The 23,188-nt window shown below is 46.6% G+C and overlaps 1 protein-coding gene across 4 annotated transcripts in view; it reads left to right on the forward strand.

Moving 5' to 3' along the window:
- Nucleotides 1–1,002: 1,002 nt before the first annotated feature.
- LOC135914484 (glutathione hydrolase-like YwrD proenzyme) overlaps nt 1,003–23,188 on the forward strand; it is a 133,250-nt gene continuing 111,064 nt past the window's right edge. Inside the window, exons 1-5 of one of the 4 annotated variants that reach the window (XM_070523218.1) lie at nt 1,003–1,163; nt 4,598–4,756; nt 5,396–5,549; nt 16,554–16,710; nt 20,425–20,628. In XM_070523218.1, the coding sequence (XP_070379319.1) occupies nt 4,645–4,756; nt 5,396–5,549; nt 16,554–16,710; nt 20,425–20,628 (627 nt within the window). In that variant the 5' untranslated portion in view covers nt 1,003–1,163; nt 4,598–4,644. Of the gene's footprint in view, nt 1,164–4,597; nt 4,757–5,395; nt 5,576–16,553; nt 16,711–20,424; nt 20,629–23,188 lie in introns of those variants that run through there. The other 3 variants (XM_070523219.1, XM_070523220.1, XM_070523221.1) reach the window with 3 other exon arrangements.

Here is a 23,188-nt window from a genome sequence, read left to right on the forward strand (position 1 = left end):
GGTTTCTCACAGCCTGTGGTGTCACCCAATTCCCCCAGTGAGCAAGTAGTCATCAACCTCATGGGACGGCTCCCACGTTCTTCAAAAGGCAACCGCTGAATTATAGTTGTGCCGACTGCCTGACTCTGTTCTGCGATATGGCAGCACTACTCTCTACAATTGGAGGCGAGGTTTGAAAGTTTATGCTGCATTGCTATATGCTTCGTCTTGGGCCCCCTCGAGAAATCATTAGCAACCGTGGCCGTCAGTTCACAGTTGATTTTGCTGAAAACTTCTTTGTTTGTGCGGCTCCAACCTGGGACACTCAACGCCTTATCACCCGCAGACTAATGGTCTGACAGAACGCATGAACAAAACATTCGTGAACATGATTTCCATGTACGTAATCTTGGACCACAAGAACTGGTATGAAGCATTGGCGTTCGTCACTTACGCATACAACATCGCGCAGCATGAGGCCACTTCATACAGTCCGTTTTTCCTTCTTTACGCTTGTCCGCCGAGGTACACGTTCGACACTACCTTTCCTTTTGGCAATAACGAGGACGCCTGTATCGCGGAAAGACTCTGCTGAGTGGAGGAGGCTCGGCGCCTCGCTTGATTACGTACTCTAGCTTCACAGAAGCAGTACAATTCACGATATGATAGTCGACACAGGCAACTCACTTACGATCCCGGTTAATCTAGTGTGGCTATGGACTCTCGTGTGTAAACGCGGTATATGTCATAAACTGCTAGCCGACTATGTTGGGCCGTTCATTGTGCTTGAGCGTCTCAGCAAGGTGAATTATAGAATAGCGCGTCTCACTTCCAATGGAAGACGGTCATCCAAGGCCGAAATCCCGTATGTAGCCTCCTGAAGCCGTTTACTCAACGAAAGCCCCACTGACTTCTCGCCCAAAGGTTTTCTCCTGTGAGAGAAGCCATGTTACAGTGCGTCAAAGGTAGTGGAGCAGCAGCATTAGCAGCAACAACATTAAGAGGGCAAGCGAGGAAGACAAGGACGTCGTGCCGTAGCGGCATCCACTTGCCCTCCGGCTCCCTGAAATAGACGCCTTGTACATAGCCCGTAACAATACTCTATTTTCTACGACATTGTTTCTTGAATGTGAAAGCTTTTTACTGCGCTGAATATTTTGGCTCTTACAGGAATCTTGCGGCAGGTAAGCTCCGGTCTTGCCTCCTTTTGTAGATTCTAAAAAAAGTGTAGATCCTACACAGTGGCTGAATCGATGCTCTGCAACACATCTTGTGGGTAGCTGGCTACCCACAATTCTTTGGCGACACACAAAAAGTAACGAGGTGAATTCACGCGTTTTTTTTGTGCGTGAAGGCACGCAGATATTTGCGATGCAATTACCTGCGTGATGACAGTAGCACGAAAATAGTGTTGATGGTCTTATGACGGCATTGTCATTATTTATGCTCCAGTCGTTCCACGCAAGTTTCCAACATGCCGATTGCCAGGTACTACATATGTGCTGCATGGTTGTAGAAAAGTGTACACTCTCAAAGCAGTTGCACCCTTTGGAGTGTATGTTTGTCGCCCAACAATAATCATCATCTGCCTCGCTTGCGTGTCCTTTCTTGGAAACGCTGTACTCGCTACTTTACTGTCTAGAATGCTATGTCAAGCTCACAACGCGCATGTCATTCGTCAATTGGAAGTACCTGATTCGCCGCGTTAAAGAAAGGAAGTACGGGTAAGACAAATGACTATTTTTATGGGATAAAATAAGCCCCCAAGAGCGCAATGTTTTTGAAGAGTGCATGCAAGATAGATTATTTTATTTGCAAATGAGGAATAGTTTCGCGTACAACAGAATACTTGAATACACCAGAAGAGCATCGTCCACGAAGACAACCTTTCAAGCTCTTATTCCTTTAATAAGATTATCTGGGGATGCAGTGATGAAAATTTTTATAACTATTTGCAATGGCTCTTTATGGTTATGCGAATTTTAGGCTAATAATGCTAATATACTGGAGCAATACTAGTTTACCAGCACGAATTGCAAAATTGCCGTGGTTACTTCCGGTTCGGCATTATGGCTTGGCGTAATATTCATTGTTTACACGTGCTCATCCATTCATTTTCCGGAAGTCTTCTCTTTATCTATTGTTAGTACTGATTTTGTCATTTAGGTGCGAAGCGACTTACTATAATGCTTCAATAGCTTGGATAATTATGTTGTTTCTCAGGATGCCCGCCAAGTGATTGATTGTACCCCAAAATCTAAGCCAGGACACCGCCTATACACAATCAGGAGCACACGCTTTGCATATTGGGCCGCTCCATGCGCCATGCCGCAAGCACTGCTGGGGCCAGCAGTTACGAACAGACCACCAACATTAAACTGACTATTTAGAAGATAATAGCAATGTGATCCCACCGACAAGTTTCCCGAGTAAAACTCCTAAAAGTTGCCCTAAGCTTTTCGGGGTGGTCGACAGAGTCAATGAATCAATGAAATTCATTACTTATTTTCATTACACCAAATTCATTACACCGACGACACAGATGCTCTTTGCCGAGCCAGTTTTGGTTTCAAGGAGCCAGCCACGAGGAAATAATTGCTCGCGTATCTCCCACATGAACTCCGACATTCAAAATTTGATCGTTGGGACAGGCAGTGTCGAGGACGGGCCCCAACGTACTCATCTGCTGTAGCCACTTAGTATAGATCATTAGAAACTTAATTAGCGCAACTTCGCTAAATGTGCACGTAAGTACAGAAATTGCTCTGTATGTAGAGGCTGCCTGTACATATGCTCGAATGCTAAACAAAACGTTACCGCAATTTTTATTATTCGAATTTAAAAAATTTGGTGCAGCTAAAAGGACACCCTGTATAGTGCTACGTGTTACTTCATGCTCCTCACCACTACCTTCATTGCATTCAACAAGAACTTGCTTGTTATCCTAAAGGACAATGAAGCTTCCAGACCAGCTGATGGGCCAACTAAGCTTTCAGGCGCTATGTACACAATTGTGTACGCCAAGATAGTGCATTAACTGTGAAATCATTGTTGAAAGTACTAATATGTAAGATAGGTCGCATATATCTCGAAGCACTTCTGATCGGAAATGTGCTGCAAGTTTTGATAACACGTGCAAAATGTGTAGTAAAGTGAGCGAGAAGATGGACAGTGGCGTATTTTCGCTCAGGTTGTGTATATCATGATATGTAGTGGGTTCACTTCTTTCGTTCTTATTTATTTTAGTTATTTACTTTACAATACTGCCGCTCTCAGCCGAGAGCCTAGCAGACGGGCGTGAACAATTTCTTTTTCATACATAAATACACGTGCGAGCTACACAAAGAATGAAAAAGCAACGATATTCAACAAAATACAAAAGATAAGGTACATAAAATATACAATAGAACACTAAACAACGCAGAATGAAATGAACAATATCCGGGGCACGTCATATGCAAAGCGAAAACATGAAATGTTTGGGAACAAACAAGTGTATACAATTTTTTATCTAAGTACTGTCAATTTAACATAAAGAGAATAGGGAACAAACATTAGAAGTCGTTAGTAATCTCCTGTGATGAACTCTAGCTGTGAAACGAACAGGCAAAAGAGTTTGTCGCTGTTAATGACGAGTTAAGTTCATTGCATTCTCTGATTACCCGATGAAAGAATGAGTACATGAACGCGTCATTAGAAAAGGAATACTCGGTTAGCGTATGCTCGTAGTGATGCCATATTATTCTAGATTGCGAATATCAAATGTACTGGGTAATATCAATTTGATACTGATGGTGAGAATTTGAAACAGGAATCTTAGTCGACCTTGTTGTGCTCTCGTCGGTAATGTGTTGAGGCCTGAGGAAGCGTAGAGACGGGGAGGTGAGTGTGTAGAACGATATTTGCTACGAATGAACGTTGGGGCTTTTTTTTTGTGCGGCTTCAAGTTTAGCTATGTTATTTGCTGTGTTATCGTATTCTAAAATAGGTCTCACAAATGTTTTGTGGGCCAGATGCTTAATCTTCGTTGCAGCGATCTATATGCGCCTTTTAGATAAAATAGCTTTCGCTGTGCAGTAGTTGTAATATTAGTTATGTGTGTTTCCCACTTGAGGTTTGATGTCAGCGTTATCCCTAAATATTTCTGTTGCTCAACCATAGAAAAAGGCATGCCATTAACGATATATGTGAAATAAGAGGGTTGCTTTTTTCTTGTTACTCTCATTGCCACTGATTTATTGACGGTAATAGACATTCGGCTGCTTTGCATGCTTCACAATGCGTTGTACCAGCCGCAATTTTCAAACGGCTGGATAGGTACCTATCGAGCCGGCTGCGCATCAAATAGTTGACGTTCTCATATGTAATGTTCCTGCAGTGAGTTTTCGATACAGGATACAGGAAACTCATCCTCGTAAATCATTGTTCTGTCAAACGCACCTCGAGAACTTGATTGCACAATCAAAGCTGTGACAGCGTTGTTTCTACGTTAGAAGTGTTCACGTGATGCAGTGCACCCTGCTGCATAAGTACGTACCAGCTGTGTCTGGAAGCCCGAAGCAGCTGCCTTAGATCTGCGTTCATGTTGGAACGAAGCAGCAGTTCTGCTTCTGTGCAGGGAATTGTGCCTTCAACCAGAACAGTGCAGTGAAGAGTGTATGCGCCATGCGCTTTCGGAGCTACATGGGCCTGAGAAAGCTGTCTTCTTGCTTTCCTCTGGTTGCACCAAAGGCAGCTGTGGTTTGTGACGAGATGCTCGCGAGCCAAGCCGGTCTGGGTAATTATCACCGTGCTTACAAGTCAAGCGGACGCAGTAAGAGAAACGTTTCCAAGGTTATGCCTGCAGCTCAGTCTTTCAAGCTGCTGTGCAGCCTACGCTCACTAAGACATGTGCGATGGTTGTGTCTCCTGACTTGGACTCGAAGGTTACTGGGAGCCCGAATGAGACGAATCCTGACGCGAGCAATTAGTAAACGCTATTCTGAAAGTGTTGAGCGCAACAGGTCGTAACGTATATTTAACAGGGATAAGCGGGCTAGTTGGTGGTCGTTATTGGAATGCATCATGTAACCGCACAAAGACAAGGGACAAAGAAGGAACACACAGGACAGGCGCGGAACTTGAAGTTCCGCGCCTTGAACACAGTTCCGCGCCTTGTTCCTTTTTCGCCCCTTGTTTTTGTGCGGTTACATGATGCATTCCGTAACGTATATTATTACCTCCCGAACTGGATAAGCGTATGAATATTCGGGGAAATTTCGCTTGTCGCAGTGTTGCAGGCAGCCTGTTCAGTTAACAGTACAATATGCATCTAGCAAGAAAAGTCATAGCAAGTGGTCTTGCGAAATCGGCTTTTTTCTTTTCTAGATTATATTCGATAACAGCAGTATCACAACAACCTTTTTCACGCACGCAGGTGTACTACGCAACGGCGGCAACGCCGCTGACGCTACGCTCGCAATGGCGGCCTGCATGCAGGTTCTGCAGCCTTACACCATGGGACTTGGCGGTGATTGCTTCGCCCTGCACTACGAGCCCAAGACGCAGAAAGTGCGGTGTGTGGACGGATGGTGAGACGCTCATCCACACTGTGCTGGTGCGCTAAAGAAAATGCACCTTAAGAAATGTATATCGGTTGTCATACCTATGCTCATAAACTCGCCCATACTCGATGCTGCTGTGCGGATTTGTAACTATTTAAAATTCATGGTCTTTTCGCTGCTTCAAGGGCGATCAGTGACGACTTTTGTACCGTGCTTTGCTTCAGAGACGCACTTTCTCCGAAACTGCTAGATTGCTACAATATAACTGAGACTTTGCTGTTCGGGCACTGACCCTTCCATCTGATAAGCGCGGTGCTTCGTTGCGGCCAACTCTACGAAGTGCGACGGTGAGAGTTATAACTATGAATGCACTCATTCGCTAGAATGCATAGAGGGAGCGTCGAACTAACAAGGATTACGCTATTAAATAAACACGCTACGAGTGACACGGCAGTGAGCGACGGTGTTGTGTTTGAGGTCGTCTTCCGCACACTGGGTTATATTTCTCTGATATTTATTTAACAATATCATTGAAAATATTCGCTGTATTGACTGATGCTCGAATACCACAAATGTATTAGCTTTGAAAAACTGTGTATTTGATAAATTCGAGCCCACTACGCGTTTCTTCTGACAAGACATCTCTGAAACTGTTCGTTGCTGCTAAGAGGAATGTTACTATTTATCGCTTACCTAAGCTGAAGGACGCTAATTTAACTCACTGCGTAATTAGGCTCCATTCTTTAGCATCAGTCAACAGAAACGTCCCCGCCTAGTTGCATTTGCGCCACCAATAAGTCAGCCATTTAGATGCGCTAGTTGTTCGAAACCATCTTTTAGAAGTTTACTGTCAGATCGGTGAAGTGGACACGGTACGGACCCCAAAACCTAGAAAAGATATCTTTCACAATCAAACATAGGCCAGCAGACCAGTATTATTGATTTGACTAACTTATTTAGGGAGGTACTCAAACTTTATGTTATAGAAGTACCTTAGTCCACTCAAGATGCCTCGAATGGCAACGTCACTTGCCACATGATGGTACTCATTACCTTTGTTTGAACGCTTGACCAATTTTAGATGGGATGCTTTCCGTACGGAGCTTTTATGGTTTGCGTGCAGTACTTCGCTGCTTAGAAAAACAAACTTCTTCCGGCACAACTTAAAGCAAGCATAGTGAAACCCAAGTGTAAGCATTCCGATAACTGCATGATAAGCTACAAGTCCAACAATAGAAGCTGACCTGATTACATTAGCGTAAGATACATAGCCTAGAATGGACTGGACGTTAGATTTATAGGACGGCGACTTCCTTCAACCTGCCATACAAACCACCGGTAGTGGAATGTTTTTAAGGCGTATATTTTTGTCAGGCACGTAGCCAGGAAATTTTTTTTGGGGGGGGAGGTGAGGGGAATGGGGGGGGAGACCCAAGGTAACTTTTCTGTGCAAATGAGATGGTGGGAGGGGGCTACATTTTCCTCAACAAATGTAAATATTGCCCATCATTCGCCATAAAGACGCGCCAACCCGTAAAAGAGAAGTGAAATAAAGTGTATCTCACAAGTATGTGCGTGTGAGATACACCTCTCATTTGCTTGACAAACAAGGAACCACATCAAATGAACTCGCGCAGAAAAGAAGCGCAGGAAGAAGACTGCCAAGAACAAGTAAACAGGCGAAAGTGTAAAATGAAAATTTCTAATAGCGAATTTTTGAATTACCTCTGGAGGAAATATGGGGGAGTATATATTTGTGCAACAATCACAGTTCTTTTGGATCCATCGTTTACTGCTTCACCAAGTTATGTGCCAAAACCGACCCGCATTGTTATTTAGGAATTTACGTAAATATGCGTGGCCCCCATTCTCCTACAACCGCGTAGGTCACAGGTGCTGCGGCTGTAGATGTGCTACGCCCACCGCGGTCGGTTAGAAAAACACCCACATAAGCATAACAGAGAAGTGGCTACGTCAGGCGGTTAGACTGACGTCATTCAAAACAAACAGAATCCTTCTCCACTTCGGGCGCCGTTTTCTCTACTTCTTTTAAAGTAAAAGATGTTGATTCACAAATATTTCTTCAAACAACGGGTAAATTTGTTAGTTCGTTTTTCTGCTTCATTGGTTGCTTCCTCCGCTCTCTCCTCTAGCAGATCGCTTAATTTCTCAACTGCTCGCTACTCCTGTTTCCAGTTTCAAATTTTGCATGATAAGAGCTGCACAATTAGGAAAAAAAACAAGACGAAGTAACGAGTGACTTTATTATCGCTTATGGGCTTAACGGTTATTGCAGCGTTTAAAAACGGATGCTGTTTCACATGACTTTATTTTCCACCTTATCTAGCCTATCTTGCGGGTCTATGGTTCTAAGGATCTGCCGGCGTCTCGACGAGCCATGACTAGAGGAAATAATCAGGCAAAAGGAAACGTTAAACGCAATTGGCGTTTTCTCCGGCCGCAACTCTTTCCACGAGCACAGAGACAAGCTAAACTAAATCTCTTTCCTGGTCCCTGGCTCAGTCTAAACAAAGGAACTTTACCTAACCAACCAACAGCGATGCGCGTGACCATTTCAATATATGGTGACAGCTGAACGGATCTCGAGTTAATCGCGCGGGCACCCAATCGATGAGAAAACTGGCCTTCACACCCCAGGGCGTGCCGATAACTACCGCCATCCAAAAAGAGTAAAAAAGGAAGCAAAATTTTGACTGCCGTATAGCTGCCACGCCTCAAGATTGATTTGCTGGCGCTTTGGAATGTGTTTGAGGAGTGGTGGCGCTGGTGGCGGGGGAGAGGGTTATGCCGCATAGCTTCGAAGAACTGAGAGCCACCCCCCCCACACACACACACCTGGATGACTGCCTTGTTTTTCTGTACGTCTGTGTTTTAATTTCGAAGGCTTCTTTGAGCAATGATAAACAGTACTCACCTACGGGGCAGAAACCTGGAGTCTTACGAAAAGGGTTCTACTCAAATTGAGGACGACGCAACGAGCTATGGAAAGAAGAATGATAGGTGTAACGTTAAGGGATAAGAAAAGAGCAGATTGGGTGAGGGGACAAACGCGAGGTAATGAAATCTTAGTTGAAATCAAGAAAAAGAAATGGACATGGGCAGGACATGTAATGAGGAGGGAAGATAACCGATGGTCATTAAGGGTTACGGACTCGATTCCAAGGGAAGGGAAGCGAGCAGGGGACGGCCGAAACTTAGGTGGGCGGATGAGATTAAGAAGTTTACAGGCGCGGCATGGCCACAATTAGTACATGACCTTGGTTGTTGGAGAAATATGGGAGAGGCCTTTGCCCTGCAGTGGGCGTAACCAGGCTGATGATGATACAGTTTGAGGTGGGTAAATTCAAATGTCGCAGTGTTTGACAGCTTTCCAATAAAAATAACTCGAGTATTCAGTGGAATCCAGCCTCAGCCTTCAACAGAATCGAATGATGCTCTAAGCATTCGGCAGTGATCTTGTTTCTTTATGACGTAAAACTGACGTAAAACTGACGTAAAGTTCCATAAAGCACTATGCAAACAGGCACCTAATAATCAGGCAGGCAAACGCATACACCCCATGTGTGCATCCCTTCCCGGGACTGGTCTCACTGCGCACATACTCACTAGCCACATGCAATGCAATATCTGGACCAAAGGACCTAGTACTTCAAAGAACCTCTGATTGTCGCTTATTAACCGACTTCTTCAATGACAATGTCGTCTCGGAAAGATGAAGGTGTTTTATAGAGGACCATCAGTTTCCCTCAATAATAGAAAATAGTAACGATTATGGTGTAATGTCTACTTTTTAAACGTACCTTCCATGTCTACATTCATTGCAATTGCGTTATGTACCACCTACACTAATGAATACACACTGGACGTAAATGTGACCGTGCATCAACTAGCCAAATTCATCTTTTCGTTAATATTATTACGATATCATCGAGCGATGCTCAAGAAACGAGCCGCCGCGAGAACGACGATGAAGTTGGTCGGTGCGCTTGGCGCGAGCGAGTGTCAGCCTGGCTGCCTGGCTCCAGTGTAGATAGCTTGTAAATAGCCTCTCCTGTCTATGTCTTTCCACACGCAACATTCTGGCGGAGGTCAGCGATCCCCGTCCTCATTACGAGACTCAGAAGTGGTCGGCACACCGAGCTTGTCACCATGCCTCCCGGTGACGAGACCACCTCTGCAACGGCTTCGGCTTGTCCCACTGCTCCAATCATCACGGTCGGCCCACATCGCGACCCAGGTGTGTTCTCTGGCCTGGAGAGCCAGGATGTTGACGACTGGATCAAACTCTATGAACACGCCAGTGCTAATAACAGGTGGAACCCAACGATTATGCTCGCCAATGTCATCGTTTATCTCGGCGGCGCCCCACGCGTGTGACGCCAAACGCAGGACGACGAGATAACCAGTTCGGACGATTTTAAAGAAAAGCTACGGGAACTGTTCGGCGACCCCATTGGGCGCAACGCTGCCGCGAGAAAGGCTCATGCGTCTCGTGTTCAGACATCTATGGAGCCGTACGTTTCCTACATCCTCGACGTCTTAGCTCTATGCCGCAAAGCTGACAGCGCTATGTCCGAAGCCGATAAAGTGTCACATATTCTAAAAGGCATCGCCGACAACGCTTTCAATTTGCTTGTTTTCGGCAACGTCTCGACTATCGACGCCATCATTAAAGAATTCCGTAGCCTTAAACGAGGTAAGAGCCACCGTATCACACATCACATCAAGCGGCTACCCAGCACTGCTGCTACATCGACATGTGCGGGTCGACCCAGCCAGACCACTACCTTTGACGACGTCACGCGGATTTTACGCCGCGAAGTCGAGGCCACCTGTTCGCCAGCTTTCTCCGCGACGCCTCCCGATCCGCCAGTAACCACCATTGCGATGATCCAGGCCATCGTCCGACAGGAATTTGAGAATATGGGTCTGAAGACCGTGTGTTCCACGTTTCAACCCAGCGTTCCCCAGTTCTCTAGCGGGCCGCCTCGTCCTCGGCAGTCCTTTTCCGCCACATCTCGCCGCAACCCGTCCGATTGGCGTACCCCTGATGACCGGCCGATCTGCTTCCACTGCTGTCGCATCGGCCACGTCGCTCGTCACTGCCGCAACCGATGGCCACCACCTCCTCGGACATACACCGCCACTTATTCCGGCACATTTGGACCTTCCGTTCCCTATACCATCCGCTGCCGCTGATGCTCCTGCTCCGAACCTTCTGTACAGCCACTCGCCCTCACTCGATGCCATTAGTCTCGTTCGACCCAACCCAGTCGCTTCTCTTCGCCGCCTATCGCCTCCCGGATCCAGCCGGACAACTAGGCACTGCAGCTTCTGGAGGTGAAACTGCGTTATCAACCCTGCCCTCAAATTCACTGCTCACGTTACCCACGAACCGAAACCTTCTTGACGTGGACGTTGACGGCTATCCTTTCACGGCACTCATCGATACAGAAGCACATCTTTCAAATATGAGTGCTGCCTTCCGACGACGACTGAACAAGCTCCTCACCCCAGCATCGGCACGCGTCGTCCGCGTTGCGGATGGCGGTACTGCGCCTATCATCGGCATGTGTACGGCACGCGTCAGCATCGCCGGCCGCCACACTCCTCTCCTCTTCACCGTAATTGCTCATTGCCCCTACGACCTCATTCTTGGCCTCAATTTTCTCTCCGCACATTCTGCTATTATTGACTGCTCTTCCAGTACCGTTCGCCTTGAGTTGCCGATGCCGCTTACGTGCCAGCGGCTTTCTTCGCCTGCAGCCAAAGTCAATGGCCTACATTGAACTGTTATCTTTCCCACCAGTTCCTGATGGTGAGTACCTCGTCACTCCTCTGCCCGACATTCCAATAAGGTATGACGTTACAGTGCCTCACAGTATACTTAATATTACTGGAAACTGCACTCGCATGCCTGTCTGTAACTTTGGATTGGCAAAGCAAACTCTACCTCAAGGTATTTGCATTGCCACCGTTGATTGTCTCGGTGACCAATACGTGGCAGCGTTATCAACCGATGGTTCTCACGAGCTTAGCAAGCCCCTCGCACCAGCCTCGGGTGCCGATCCCAATATAAAGAAAATGGTTGCGACGGACCTGTCCTCGGCACAGCTTGAAGAACTTTGCCAAGTATTATCGTCCTACCGAGATGTTTTCGACATCGACGATCGCCCTTTAGGCCAGACAGTCGCGGTCAAGTATCGGAGTCTTACTGGCGATGCTACGCCTATTCACCGACGACCGTATTGAGTGTCTGCGTCGGAACGCTGAGTAATTCAAAACTAAGTCAACAAAATGCTCGATAAAAACATAATTGAGCCTTCTTCGAGTCCATGGGCGTCACCTGTGGTGTTGGTTAAGAAGGACGGCACGTGGCGCTTCTGCGTAGGCTACCATCATCTGAACAACATTACTAAGAAGGACGTCTACCCGCTGCCACGTATAGACGACGCCCTTGACTGCCTGCACGGTTCCAGCTATTTCTCGTCTATTGATCTTCGTTTGGGATACTGACAGGTTGCCGTTGACGATATGAACCGAGAAAAAACCGCGTTCATCACACCTGATGGCCTATACCAATTTAAATTAATGCTGTTTGGATTATGCAGAGCCCCTGCCACCTTCTAGCGTATGATGGACTCCTTGCTTCAAGGTCTCAAAGGGTCCACGTGCCTCTGCTACCTTGACGACGTCATCGTCTTCTCGCCAATGTTCAACACTCACCTTGAACGTCTCACAACTATACTTGATGTATTTCGAAAGGCGACGCTGCAACTTACCTCGTCGAAATGTGGTTTTGGCCACCGACAAATTACTCTTCTCGGCCATCTCGTTGACGCTTCCGAAGTACAGCCTGATTCCGACAAAACTCTATGGGCTATGCTCGTACTTTCGTCGTTTTGTTCCAGATTTTGCGACAATTGCTAGGCCCCTAACTAATCTTTTGAAGAAATGCGTACATTTTTCGTGAGGCACTGGAGAGGCCGCCGCCTTCTCTCGTCTCGTCACTCTTCTAACCTCACCACCCGTTCTCACCCAATTCGGCCCTGATGGACAGATGGATGGATGGATGGATGAAAAAATTTATTAGGGTCCATTAGGGCGCGGCCTGGCGCGCAGCGGGCCGCTCCCACGTCAGGACAGAGAGGCCGAGCCTCTCCGCTGCGTCGCGGGCCCGTTGGACAGCCCATAACTGTTCTTCGAGGTTGGGGCTGTGTAGGACAGCACCCCAGTGTGAAGAAGGGTTACTTTCATCGCCGCGTAACGCGGGGCATCGCCAGAGCATGTGAGGTCAGTTCGCTGAGTCATTGCATAATGCACATGCAGTTGTCGTCTCAATTTCGGGGTACATCCTGTGAAGAAGTAGGATGCCCCTACAGAATTGCGTACAGATGTCAGCGGTCAAGGCGTAGGTTCCGTCTTAGCCCAGCGTCAGCGTGGCCAGCATCACGTTATTGCTTATGCAAGCCGCTTCCTAACACCATCGAAGCGCAACTATTCCGTTACGAAACGAGAATGCCTTGCTGTTGTCTGGGCGGTTGCGAAGTTCCGTCCTTACCTTTACGGTCGCCCTTTTTGCGTAGTCACTGACCTTCATGCTCTCTGTTGGCTCTCTTCGCTAAAGGATCCTACAGGCCGGCTTGGTCCATGGGCTTTGAGGCTACAAGAATTTTCATATTTCGTGGTGTACAACTCTGGCCGCCTGCACCAAGAGGCTGACAGCTTGTCGCGTTACCCTGTTGACGACTCTGACTCCTCTAATATTGCGAGTGCTTCTTGCGTATTCTCTGTATCACAGCTGCTTCATTTCGCCAACGAGCAACGCCGTGCCGCAAACATCAGAGCACTCATCGACCGTTTTGAGCACTCTCCGGCGGATGCTACTCTACGCCTCTTCGTCCTCTGCGACGGTACTCTGTACCGTCGGAACCTTCATCCGGATGACTCTGAGTACCTAATTGTAATACCTAAACACCTCCGCTCCACCGTTATAGAAGAGCTTCACGACGCGCCAACATCAGGACATCTCGGCGTATCTCGAACCTATGACCGTGTAAGTCGCCATTTCTTCTGGCCGGGTCTTGCCTGTTCCGTACGACGTCACGTCGCCGCTTTTGAAGTTTGCCAACGACGCAAGAAACCTTCCCAGCTCCCCGCTGGTTAACTGCAGCCGCTCGACATTCCCGCCGAGCCCTTAAATCGTGTGGGCTTAGACCTTCTCAGCCCATTTCCGGAATCTTCATCAGGGAACAAGTGGGTTGCAGTGGTGGTAGACTACGCGACCCGCTACGCCGTAACCCGCACTCTTCCGACCAGTTGCGCAAATGATGTTGCGGACTTCCTCCTACATGATGCTATTTCGATGCATGGTGCTCCGCGTCAATTCCCAACAGACCATGGCCGTACGTTTTTTGCCAGTCATCGACGACATCATGCGTGCCTGCTCAATACGGCATAAATTTACCACCTGCTACCATCCCCAAACGAACGGCCTCACTTAGCGCTTGAACCGCACCCTTACAGACATGCTATCCAAATACGTTTCCGAAGACCACCGTGACTGGGACCTTGCTCTGCCTTACAAAACCTTGGCATACAACTCTTCCCGTCTCGAAACTGCTGGTTTTTCCCCGTTTTACCTTTTGTATGGCCGCGAACCAACGCTACCACTGGACACTGTGCCTCCGTCCGCCACAGCTTCAACTAGCGATTATCCCCGTGATGCAATCGCCCATGCTGACCACGCTCGCCAACTTGCGCGCGCTCGTTTACAAGTGTCTCAAGACAAGCAGGAGCAACGCTACGACCTCCGTCACCGTGATGTCCATTTGGTGCCCGGCAGCCTCGTGTTGCTTTGGTCACCTTCGCGTAAAGTTGGCCTATGTGAAAAACTCCTTTCTTGTTACACAGGTCCACATCGCGTGCTCCGCAACGTGACCGATGTCACCTATGAAATCGTTCTAGCCACGTCCACTACGTCCTCCGCTGTCACAACTACTGACATTGTCCACGTCGCCCGACTCAAGCCCTACAACTCTCCACGCGCCTTGGATGTTTAACAGCACCATGACGGTGCTTCTGCCGCCGGGGGGTAGTATTACGACATCATCGAGCGATGCTCAAGAAACGAGCCGCCGCGAGAACGACGATGATGTTGGTCGGTGCGCTTGGCGGGAGCGAGTGTCGGCCTGGCTGCCTGGCGCCACTGTAAATAGCCTGTAAATAGCCTCTTCTGTCTGTGTCTTTACACACGCAACAATATCTACAATCAATCGCGTACAACTATTGTGTTAGTGCAAGATGGCTCTTCAAGACATGGGGCACGCGCAGTACGTGGAATGGCACGAATACTAATTGCATACGACGACCTACTCGGGAAACAGACTCGGGAAAAAGACCGCGCGAGTAACAATAAGTATTACTACTTCCTTTTGGGCGCACGCAACTCATGTAGACAAGTTCTTTTAAAAGGCGTTAGCGTGTCAGTTTCTGCCATTACCCACCGTAGCACCAGGTCCCGGGTTTGAATCTCGCCCACGGCAGCTACATTTAGAGAGAGGAATGAAAACATCTGTATGCTTAAATTAAAATGCACGTTAAAGTACATCAGGTGGTCCGAAGACCCCCACGATGGCGTACCTCATAAACATGTTATTGTTTTCTCACGAAAAACCCGGTATTTATGAAGTTTCTATTTTTAGTACATCTTGGCTGCTAGGAGTTTCAGAAGCGGTGTAAGACGGCACCACCTCCGGGATCGGCCCATAAAATGCTTTAAGGTGCCTTGGCTACCGTACAATACATTGGTCGTCATGCTCACACCGTAACGCCAACGTCATTGTCACCTTAATGTTATTGTGATTGTCGTGACGTACGCACTCGTATTTCATTGACATTGCTCGACGCACTCATAAACTTTGTTACATCGAGTATCCCTTTGTAGAACTGCAAACGATGTATAATATCCGACCAGTTGCGTCGTACTGGATCTATTCTATTCTATTCTATTCTATTCTGGACCTTGGCAAGTCGCATGAATAAAAAATGCAAATCCTATGCGCTGTTGTGATCAAGTTCAGTTAAAGCGTTTTCCAGTTAGGTGGCTATCATATGTCATTGGTGGCTCTGCAATGGGATGCTCGAGAGACCAAGGTTCATGTGTCCACTTGTCATTCACGTATCCGAAAGGTCCACCTGTCCAAACGTTGACTCCGGCTTTCACCTTCTGCTCGTTTTTGCTCATCGTATTGAATTCCACCTCCCGACTTCACAGCGTCGGCCTTCATTTACGGATAGACGTTTTGTGAAATCCTCGCAAATATTGCAACAAATCCACCTTTACTTGAAATTGCTACATCAAACTTATCCGCTTAAATGCTCTAATGTATTCAGTTGACAGAACTGTGATTTTTCAAAGCTAAATAAAAATTCGGCGGCAGCCACTCTACCATTTTTTCTTCAACTGCGAAGGTTTTCTTGTGAGGAACCCGTATGCGTTTCCTTCGTAGCACCTATCAACGTTTAATGGATGTCTCATTTCGCCTTTATTAATTACTTCTCTCCCCCTCGCGGGTTTCTGCAGAACTACACCGTCAAACTGTTGCCTTTGCTTCTGAGTTGTTGATAAATTCAACTTCGCCTGCCATGTGCTAGCCGCCCGGTTAGCTCAGACGGTAGAGTGGCTGCCCCAGTCCCGAACAAGGACGAATATTTCTTCAACTGCGAAGCATTTCTTTCGAGGAACCCATATGGGTTTCGTTTGCAGCACTTAGCTACGTTTCGGTGGATGCCTCATTTTCCCTTTATTAAACATAAGGATAGTTCTGTCATTCTTGCCAATGGATGAGCACGCTATGGTTTCATTGATGTTATACAGTCCCTAGCTTGTAAAAAATTGAAAGTTTCGCTTAACCACCTAAAGTTACAAGTTTACCAATGTTCTACTAAGCACTGCAACCAGTTTCAAACAAGGACCTTCAAAAGTATTCTACAACATGACCTCCGCAGCGGAAGAAGCCCAGCCGCCCTGTCATTGCAACTCGTGAAGTCAAAGGACCAGCCTCACCAGTCTTACTCAGAGGTACAAGTCTCAGGCCTACAGGCAACAGTGCCGGGGGCGGCAAAAGCGTGGTTCCACATTGCGCGCTGCTTTGGCTCCGGAAAGGTACCCTACTAATTTTCATGTTTTGGAAAATCGTGTTTGACTTGATGCTGTGCAAGTTGTCCCGGCGTTCCTGACGTTTTTTTTCTTTTCTTTTTGCGCCCATCGTCATCTGTATGAATATTAACGTGCAAGCCTAGCAAATAATAGTTAGTTAGAAAGTGGTCAAACTGCCGCAAAACCATATCAAGAATATACACTATATGGCGTGGTAGGAAATGGCCTCTGGTAGAAAAAGCGTATCTTCGAAACAAGAGCGTAATCGCAGTCGGTGGTAGTGAAACTTCTTTCCGGGAAACGAAAGTCATGCGAAAATAATTGCGCCTCATATAACTAATATGGCATATCCCATACCTTTGTGTTCATAGTGGTCCATTAATTTGCGATTTTGACACGTGTACCTGTGTATATTTTCCGGGTGACCGCTTTTCGCCACCTGACAAGTATTATCGCTCAGCGCAGAACGCGCCCGCATGTATCGGAAGTATATCGAACGTTATCGATGATTGTGGGGTGTCCTCATCGGAGCTTCTGTAATTTAATTGCGTGTGCGACGTGAATTGTATAGAACTTTCTGGAACACACGCACACACCAGTGATTACCCTTCAAGGTAGCAATAAAATTCAAACAGCGCTAAACGAAGGACCCGAATAAGGAGGAGACAAACACGCCGCTGAATTTTATTGTTACCATGCAACACCAACTCGCCCAATCCACTGGCCTTCTGCATTACTCTTCAAGCTTCCATGACTCACGTATAAAAGCCGACGTGCTTGACAGGCAGATCACATTTTCGACGATTGCCGAGTGCATTCGCCGCTAACATTGTTCTTTGAGTGTAGCCTGTTTTTGAGGGCACATATTCTCCCACTAAAACGCTAGTTTCGTCATTGAGAGTTTCGCTGCTTTCTTAACTGCCATAACTAAGTGTCAATAATGCTAGCCTCCTGGTTAGGCTAGCCGATGGAGCGATCCGCCCGGAAATGCCTTCTAGCACGTTTGATTCCACTATCATCAGGAATCATTTTTGAGCTGTCTAGCTTTCTCTCTTAGCAACGTGTACGCATTTCCTCTGTAGCTTCGTGCTTCTGTCGGGCAGATGAAAATTTTACATTTCAGAACAGTCGCCCTCTTCGGAGGCTCCCGCCGAACTCATTGCCACATCATAGTATAGTGTACGAGTGTTATGTTTTTGAAAATTTATCCGTAATTGTGAAATTGTGGAATTGTGGTCGTAATTGTGAAATCTTATGGTCGCAGTGCTGTAAGGTGGCACAGCTCATTTTACCTTCTATGCTGTGCCGGACAATTTTAAAGTGAAAAACATTTTTATTGTGCTCAAGAAGCAGACACAAGTCACTATGTTTGCACTGGCCGCGAGATATAACCTGAGGTTAGCGTATTTTTGGACTGGCTGGTGCTCGCCCTTGACCCATGTGCCTCAAGTTAAAGAGGCAGATGTCATTTCTGGAAAGACATGCTTCTGCATAGGCAGTGAATAAACTTCGTTGCCGTATGTTTTCTGTGTGAAGGTAGGGACTGGGTGATGCGAAAGTAGAACTTGACATCACCCAGTTTAGGTCGAACCAAAACATACAGTTGTGCCCCTGAGCACGACAACGTTCCAGCTTATGTTTTCGCGTGAGAGCTTCAAGGTGTCTGAAATTTCAGTACTGTGCTATTAGAAAGGAGACACTCTCTCTTGTCAAGCATAACTATTGTACCCTGGTGGCGGCTCTGTTCTATAGTGGTAATGTTAATTCTGTTCCGTGCAACTTTGTTCGGTTACCGGTTCTGCTCGATGTGTAATTGGGAATGAAAAAAAAGAAACGTTACCTAAATATCTTCGCGGCAACGAATGTAGTTCGCGATGCGCATCATTCCTTTAATAAGCCGGATAGCTCTCCAAAGGCGCCCTACAATCCGCTTGAATCGACAGTAATCAGCAATAGTTTTGCACGAAGCGTTTTACGCCGTACGCATGGTTTGGAATAGAAAGAAGGCAGAGAATTCGCAATTGCCAAGAGGGAAGACATTTGGTCCGCAGGGTATCAGGAAAAAAGAAGGCCACAATGTCATATCAGTCACTATAAACACCCACTGGAATTCAAAATTGGATATTTAAAGATCGAACAATGCTGACCCTAATATTAAGCCGAAAGCCTTAGATGGCTCATGGGACAGAATATTCGATGTCCGATGATACACTACCCGATGTTATGTCACCAAAATCCATAGGGAGTCGAACACACTACCTGCGGTGTTAATTATGGAAAACTTAATAATTACTCGCGACCTTTCGTAGGAGTGGAATGCAGGACCTTTCGTGTGCACTTTTTCATGATTTCTTTATAAGAAAGCGTGAAGAAGTGAAAAAGCAGAAAAAAACGTCAGCACGACCTTCCTACGGTGTGAAGTAAGGCAATGTTAAGGCACAGGTAATTAAGATAGAGCCAAATAAATATTTGGAACCCACCACCTTTGGTGGGAGATGTGAAGGTATGGTCGAAACAACCATGTACCTACTTGGATTCAAATTGGCATTGGGAATGTCGAGCGTCGAACCCACGACCTTTGATGCTATATAGTTATTGCGAAGTTAACGCACTCGAACAAGTCGACCCCCCACCTTTGGTTGGGGTTGGACGTACCACCTGCCGAGTAAATTTTAGGGCAAAGTGAATTTGGGCAGAGCTAATAAAATAGAGTTAATTAATGCGGTCGTACCCACGACCTTTGGTGGGAGTATAACCTACTTGAAGTTATCATCAAATTAGATTCCAAGTGACGTCGTGAGGTTCAAGAGTCGAGCCCTCAAACATTTAGGTTAAATTAGGTGAAGTTAGTTAAGACGCAGTTATAAGGATATATATAATCAAGGTACTCGAACCCACCGCAGATCTTCGGCGGGAGTCAAACCTACCACCTTTGTTAAGAGGCGAACTAACCTGGAGATTTGGGAAAAGTAAGGATATCTGCATGTCGGATTCCAGTTGACATCACAAAGACCAAGAGTCGACTACACGACGTTTGGCTGGAGTAGAGCCTTCAATCTCTGGCGGGAGTCCAACCCACGACTTTTTGTGTTAATTAGGGTGAAGTTGATTAAAGCACTCGAACACACAACTCAACATAGAGATATGGGTGATCAGGCCCTACTCAAAGTTGGATACCAGTTGACATCGTCAAGGACGTGAGCCACACCCACTGATTTTGGTGTGAATTAAGGCGAAGTTAATTAAGACAGGGTTGAGTTATATAGAGTTACCTAAGCCCTCGACCAAAGACCACTCGTAGGAGTCGCACGGGCAACCTTTGGCTTTAATTAGGACGCAATAGGGCAGGCTTAAGTACTACACTCGTACCCATGACCCTAGGTGGGAGAAAACATGTGATAGGAAGTAACCATACATTAAAATGGAAATAATAAATCATAGAATGAATGTCTCGTAAGTGGGTAGGCTTTCGTGTTATCCTCCTTATCGTATGCTATGTGGCTGAACTTTTTCCTATAGGCATGCTATATTGTGCGTTTAGTCTAGGAAATCCTATTCTAAGGCTCTTTTATAGAACGGGCGAGGTCGCCGTTTGTGCTACCGCAATCGCATTGAAAATCAAATACTGGTTGAACGAAGTGCCAAAGCGAGTGCATTGTTTTCACATGCAAGTGGAGCAGCAGCTCAAAAATGCCCTTGTGCTCTGTTGATGCTACCTAGGTGACGATGAGTGAGCTATTCGCACCCGCTGTCCACTACGCCCAGCACGGTTTCCCCATGGATCACGTGAAGCAAAGCATTTGGCAACTGCGGCTAAAGGCATTGCTTGAGATGCCAGGTGGGCGTTACTTCCTGGATGACCATTCTCGTGTGCCAGCCCTCGGCCAGACTATCACTAACCAACCCTTGGCGGCGCTGCTGAAGGCAAGTGCCGTAAATTCTCCTTTACAGAAGCCACAGTTCGCTGATGCAAATGGGACACTGCTGTGGAAATACCATCATACCATAGTGCTAGTTCATAGTGCATAATGGCCTCAGGGAACTCCACCTGCCTTCTTAGAATGTCGCAGAACTCCTGTGGCCTGCCGCCTGGTCTACTTTTTTTCCCACCGACGTTATTATCAATAGCCTCACGATGATGTATACGATGAATTATAATAATAATAATATTTGGGGTTTTACGTGCCAAAACCACTTTCTGATTATGAGGCACGCCGTAGTGGAGGACTCCGGAAATTTTGTCCACCTGGGGTTTTTTAACGTGCACCTAAATCTAAGCACACGGGTGTTTTCGCATTTCGCCTCCATCGAAATGCGGCCGCCGTGGCCGGGATTCGATCCCGCGAACTCGTGCTCAGCAGCCCAACACCATAGGCACTGAGCAACCACGGCGGGTTGAACGGCTTATCAGAGGAAAACAAGTGTACCAAATATCAAATCATTTAAACAATGTCATAGTTGGCCCAAAGGTGCGTGCAGTAAAATTTGTTTAGCGGCATGCGCAATCCCAGCATCTCGCCCAGTTTGAGAACGCCTGTCTGATGTTCATCAACTCATTCATAAACAGCTAAAGAATAGAAGTACATAACGAAAGGATCATCAGTGGTGTTAAGGTACGAGTAGCATGGACTAAAATAAGTTTTCGGGTGGAATTCCGAAGCAGATTGTCCAAGGAAACAAATGTTCATGGGTTAAATGGCCGGTGAGATAGAGTGATTAATTTTACTGTATGGTCCACGAGCCTGAATTTCGAAACAGTCGGAATGTTCACTAGTGGGCATTCGATCTGGCTTCACACACAAGCTTCTCAAATATTCAGGTGGTAAAAGTAATTCAGGTAGGAGGGCGGGCACACTACTTTGCATTTGGTGATGTGTTTGGCAAGTATTAAGGATAATACATAATGAAAAGCAAGAATAATCTCAAGCGAGCTTCAGGGTAAAGCAAATAGTCTGTCCAGATCTTCGTGTGGAGGCTATAATTACGACAGTTCTTTTAATTCGGGACTGGACAATTTTTAGGCCACGCTAGCACTTGTAGAAATGCACTTCTAATTTTCAAATAGTCAAGTCTCATAATAGCTGACGAAGTGCTATTCGTGACTCTAGAGATCGTCTAGGCATGTCCACTGTGCGCTTCGTTTTCTAACAAAATTCTGATTTGCTAACGCACTGGGGCTCCACGTTCAGCCATGCTGTCCCGCTATGTAGGGCACAGCATACGTGCTTATAAAGTATGAAACATGGCTTCAAGATTCTGCAAGCAAACGGAGTTTTGTACTACCTATGAATACAATAAATAACCCCATAAAGTTGCACGCACGACTTCGATTGATAAGTATCACTCAAGTAGAGAGATGCCTCAACAGAAGAGCGCAAGATATTGCTTTCGCCACTGCCGCTGGCTTTTTTGAGGGTATTCATAAATCATCATTACCCGTCCTAGGTCGTTTTTTGACAGCTGGCCATGTGGGGAATTGGAGGCTCCGCCTTTACAACCCTCTGTACTGCGCAGTCAAACCTTCAAGCACGAACTACAGCTCATCCCTATAGGGTGTACTCAAAGGTATATCTCGAGCATAAATACCTGGAAATGGAAAAGCGTATTATTTGCAGTGATTACAATTTTCCTCAATATGTTATGTTTTGGGGACTCCTTCTTGGCCCATTTGGTATGCGCTAAGAGAACGAGGTACCACTGTTGAGCCCGTGTGAGCAATACAGAGGAAGCAAAATTCACAATTCACAAACAGATTAGGAACATCTACCACGCAAAAAAAAACAAGTGGTAAAAGACAAAAAAGACAGCCGTATATTTCAGTTATATGATATGAAACCAAATATGCCTCCAAAGTGGCGCACTCTTCAGGCTTGGCCGAATGGAATATGAGGGATTAGTGGTAGGTCGCTCGAGTTTCGATTGCTGAGTGGGAGAATCGCTTTTGTAGGTCACTATGTTGCCGACCTCAGTAAGCGAACGAATAGGAAGCCACCGTCTACTATCGCAGCGCCTATAACGTTGGAGACACACTTCAGTCGGGTGCCTTCACCATGACAACTCGATGGAACCGGCACGCAGGTTCAGCATGCGGGTTGCGATGGCGTCAACGTCCAACCAGGATCAACCGAAACTCTTGCAGCAGGGTGCTGTGACTCAGTTCCAATTGCCTCTGCGGCCATGATCATATTGAATTACCATTTCTACTCTGGCCCGTTCCCCTGAGTTATTTTACTCGCCGGTGTGAAAATGAGAGGCAAGCGCGTTTTTATAACGCATTGTTGTCGTCAACCTTGTTGTTATCGTGCAGCTGCCAACATTACTATACTTATTGTAATATGCAAATTCTGTCATGTTGATGACGAATGATTGTCGCCTTCTTTCCGATGTTTGAGACTACACCACAATAGGGCATATAAAGCCAACGTCTCAACTTTGCACAACAACAGTGGCATCCGCATACACACACGCAAGCACAGGCACTATT

This window comes from Dermacentor albipictus, chromosome 8, assembly GCF_038994185.2.
Source record: "Dermacentor albipictus isolate Rhodes 1998 colony chromosome 8, USDA_Dalb.pri_finalv2, whole genome shotgun sequence".
NCBI classification, from domain to species: Eukaryota; Metazoa; Arthropoda; class Arachnida; order Ixodida; family Ixodidae; genus Dermacentor; species Dermacentor albipictus.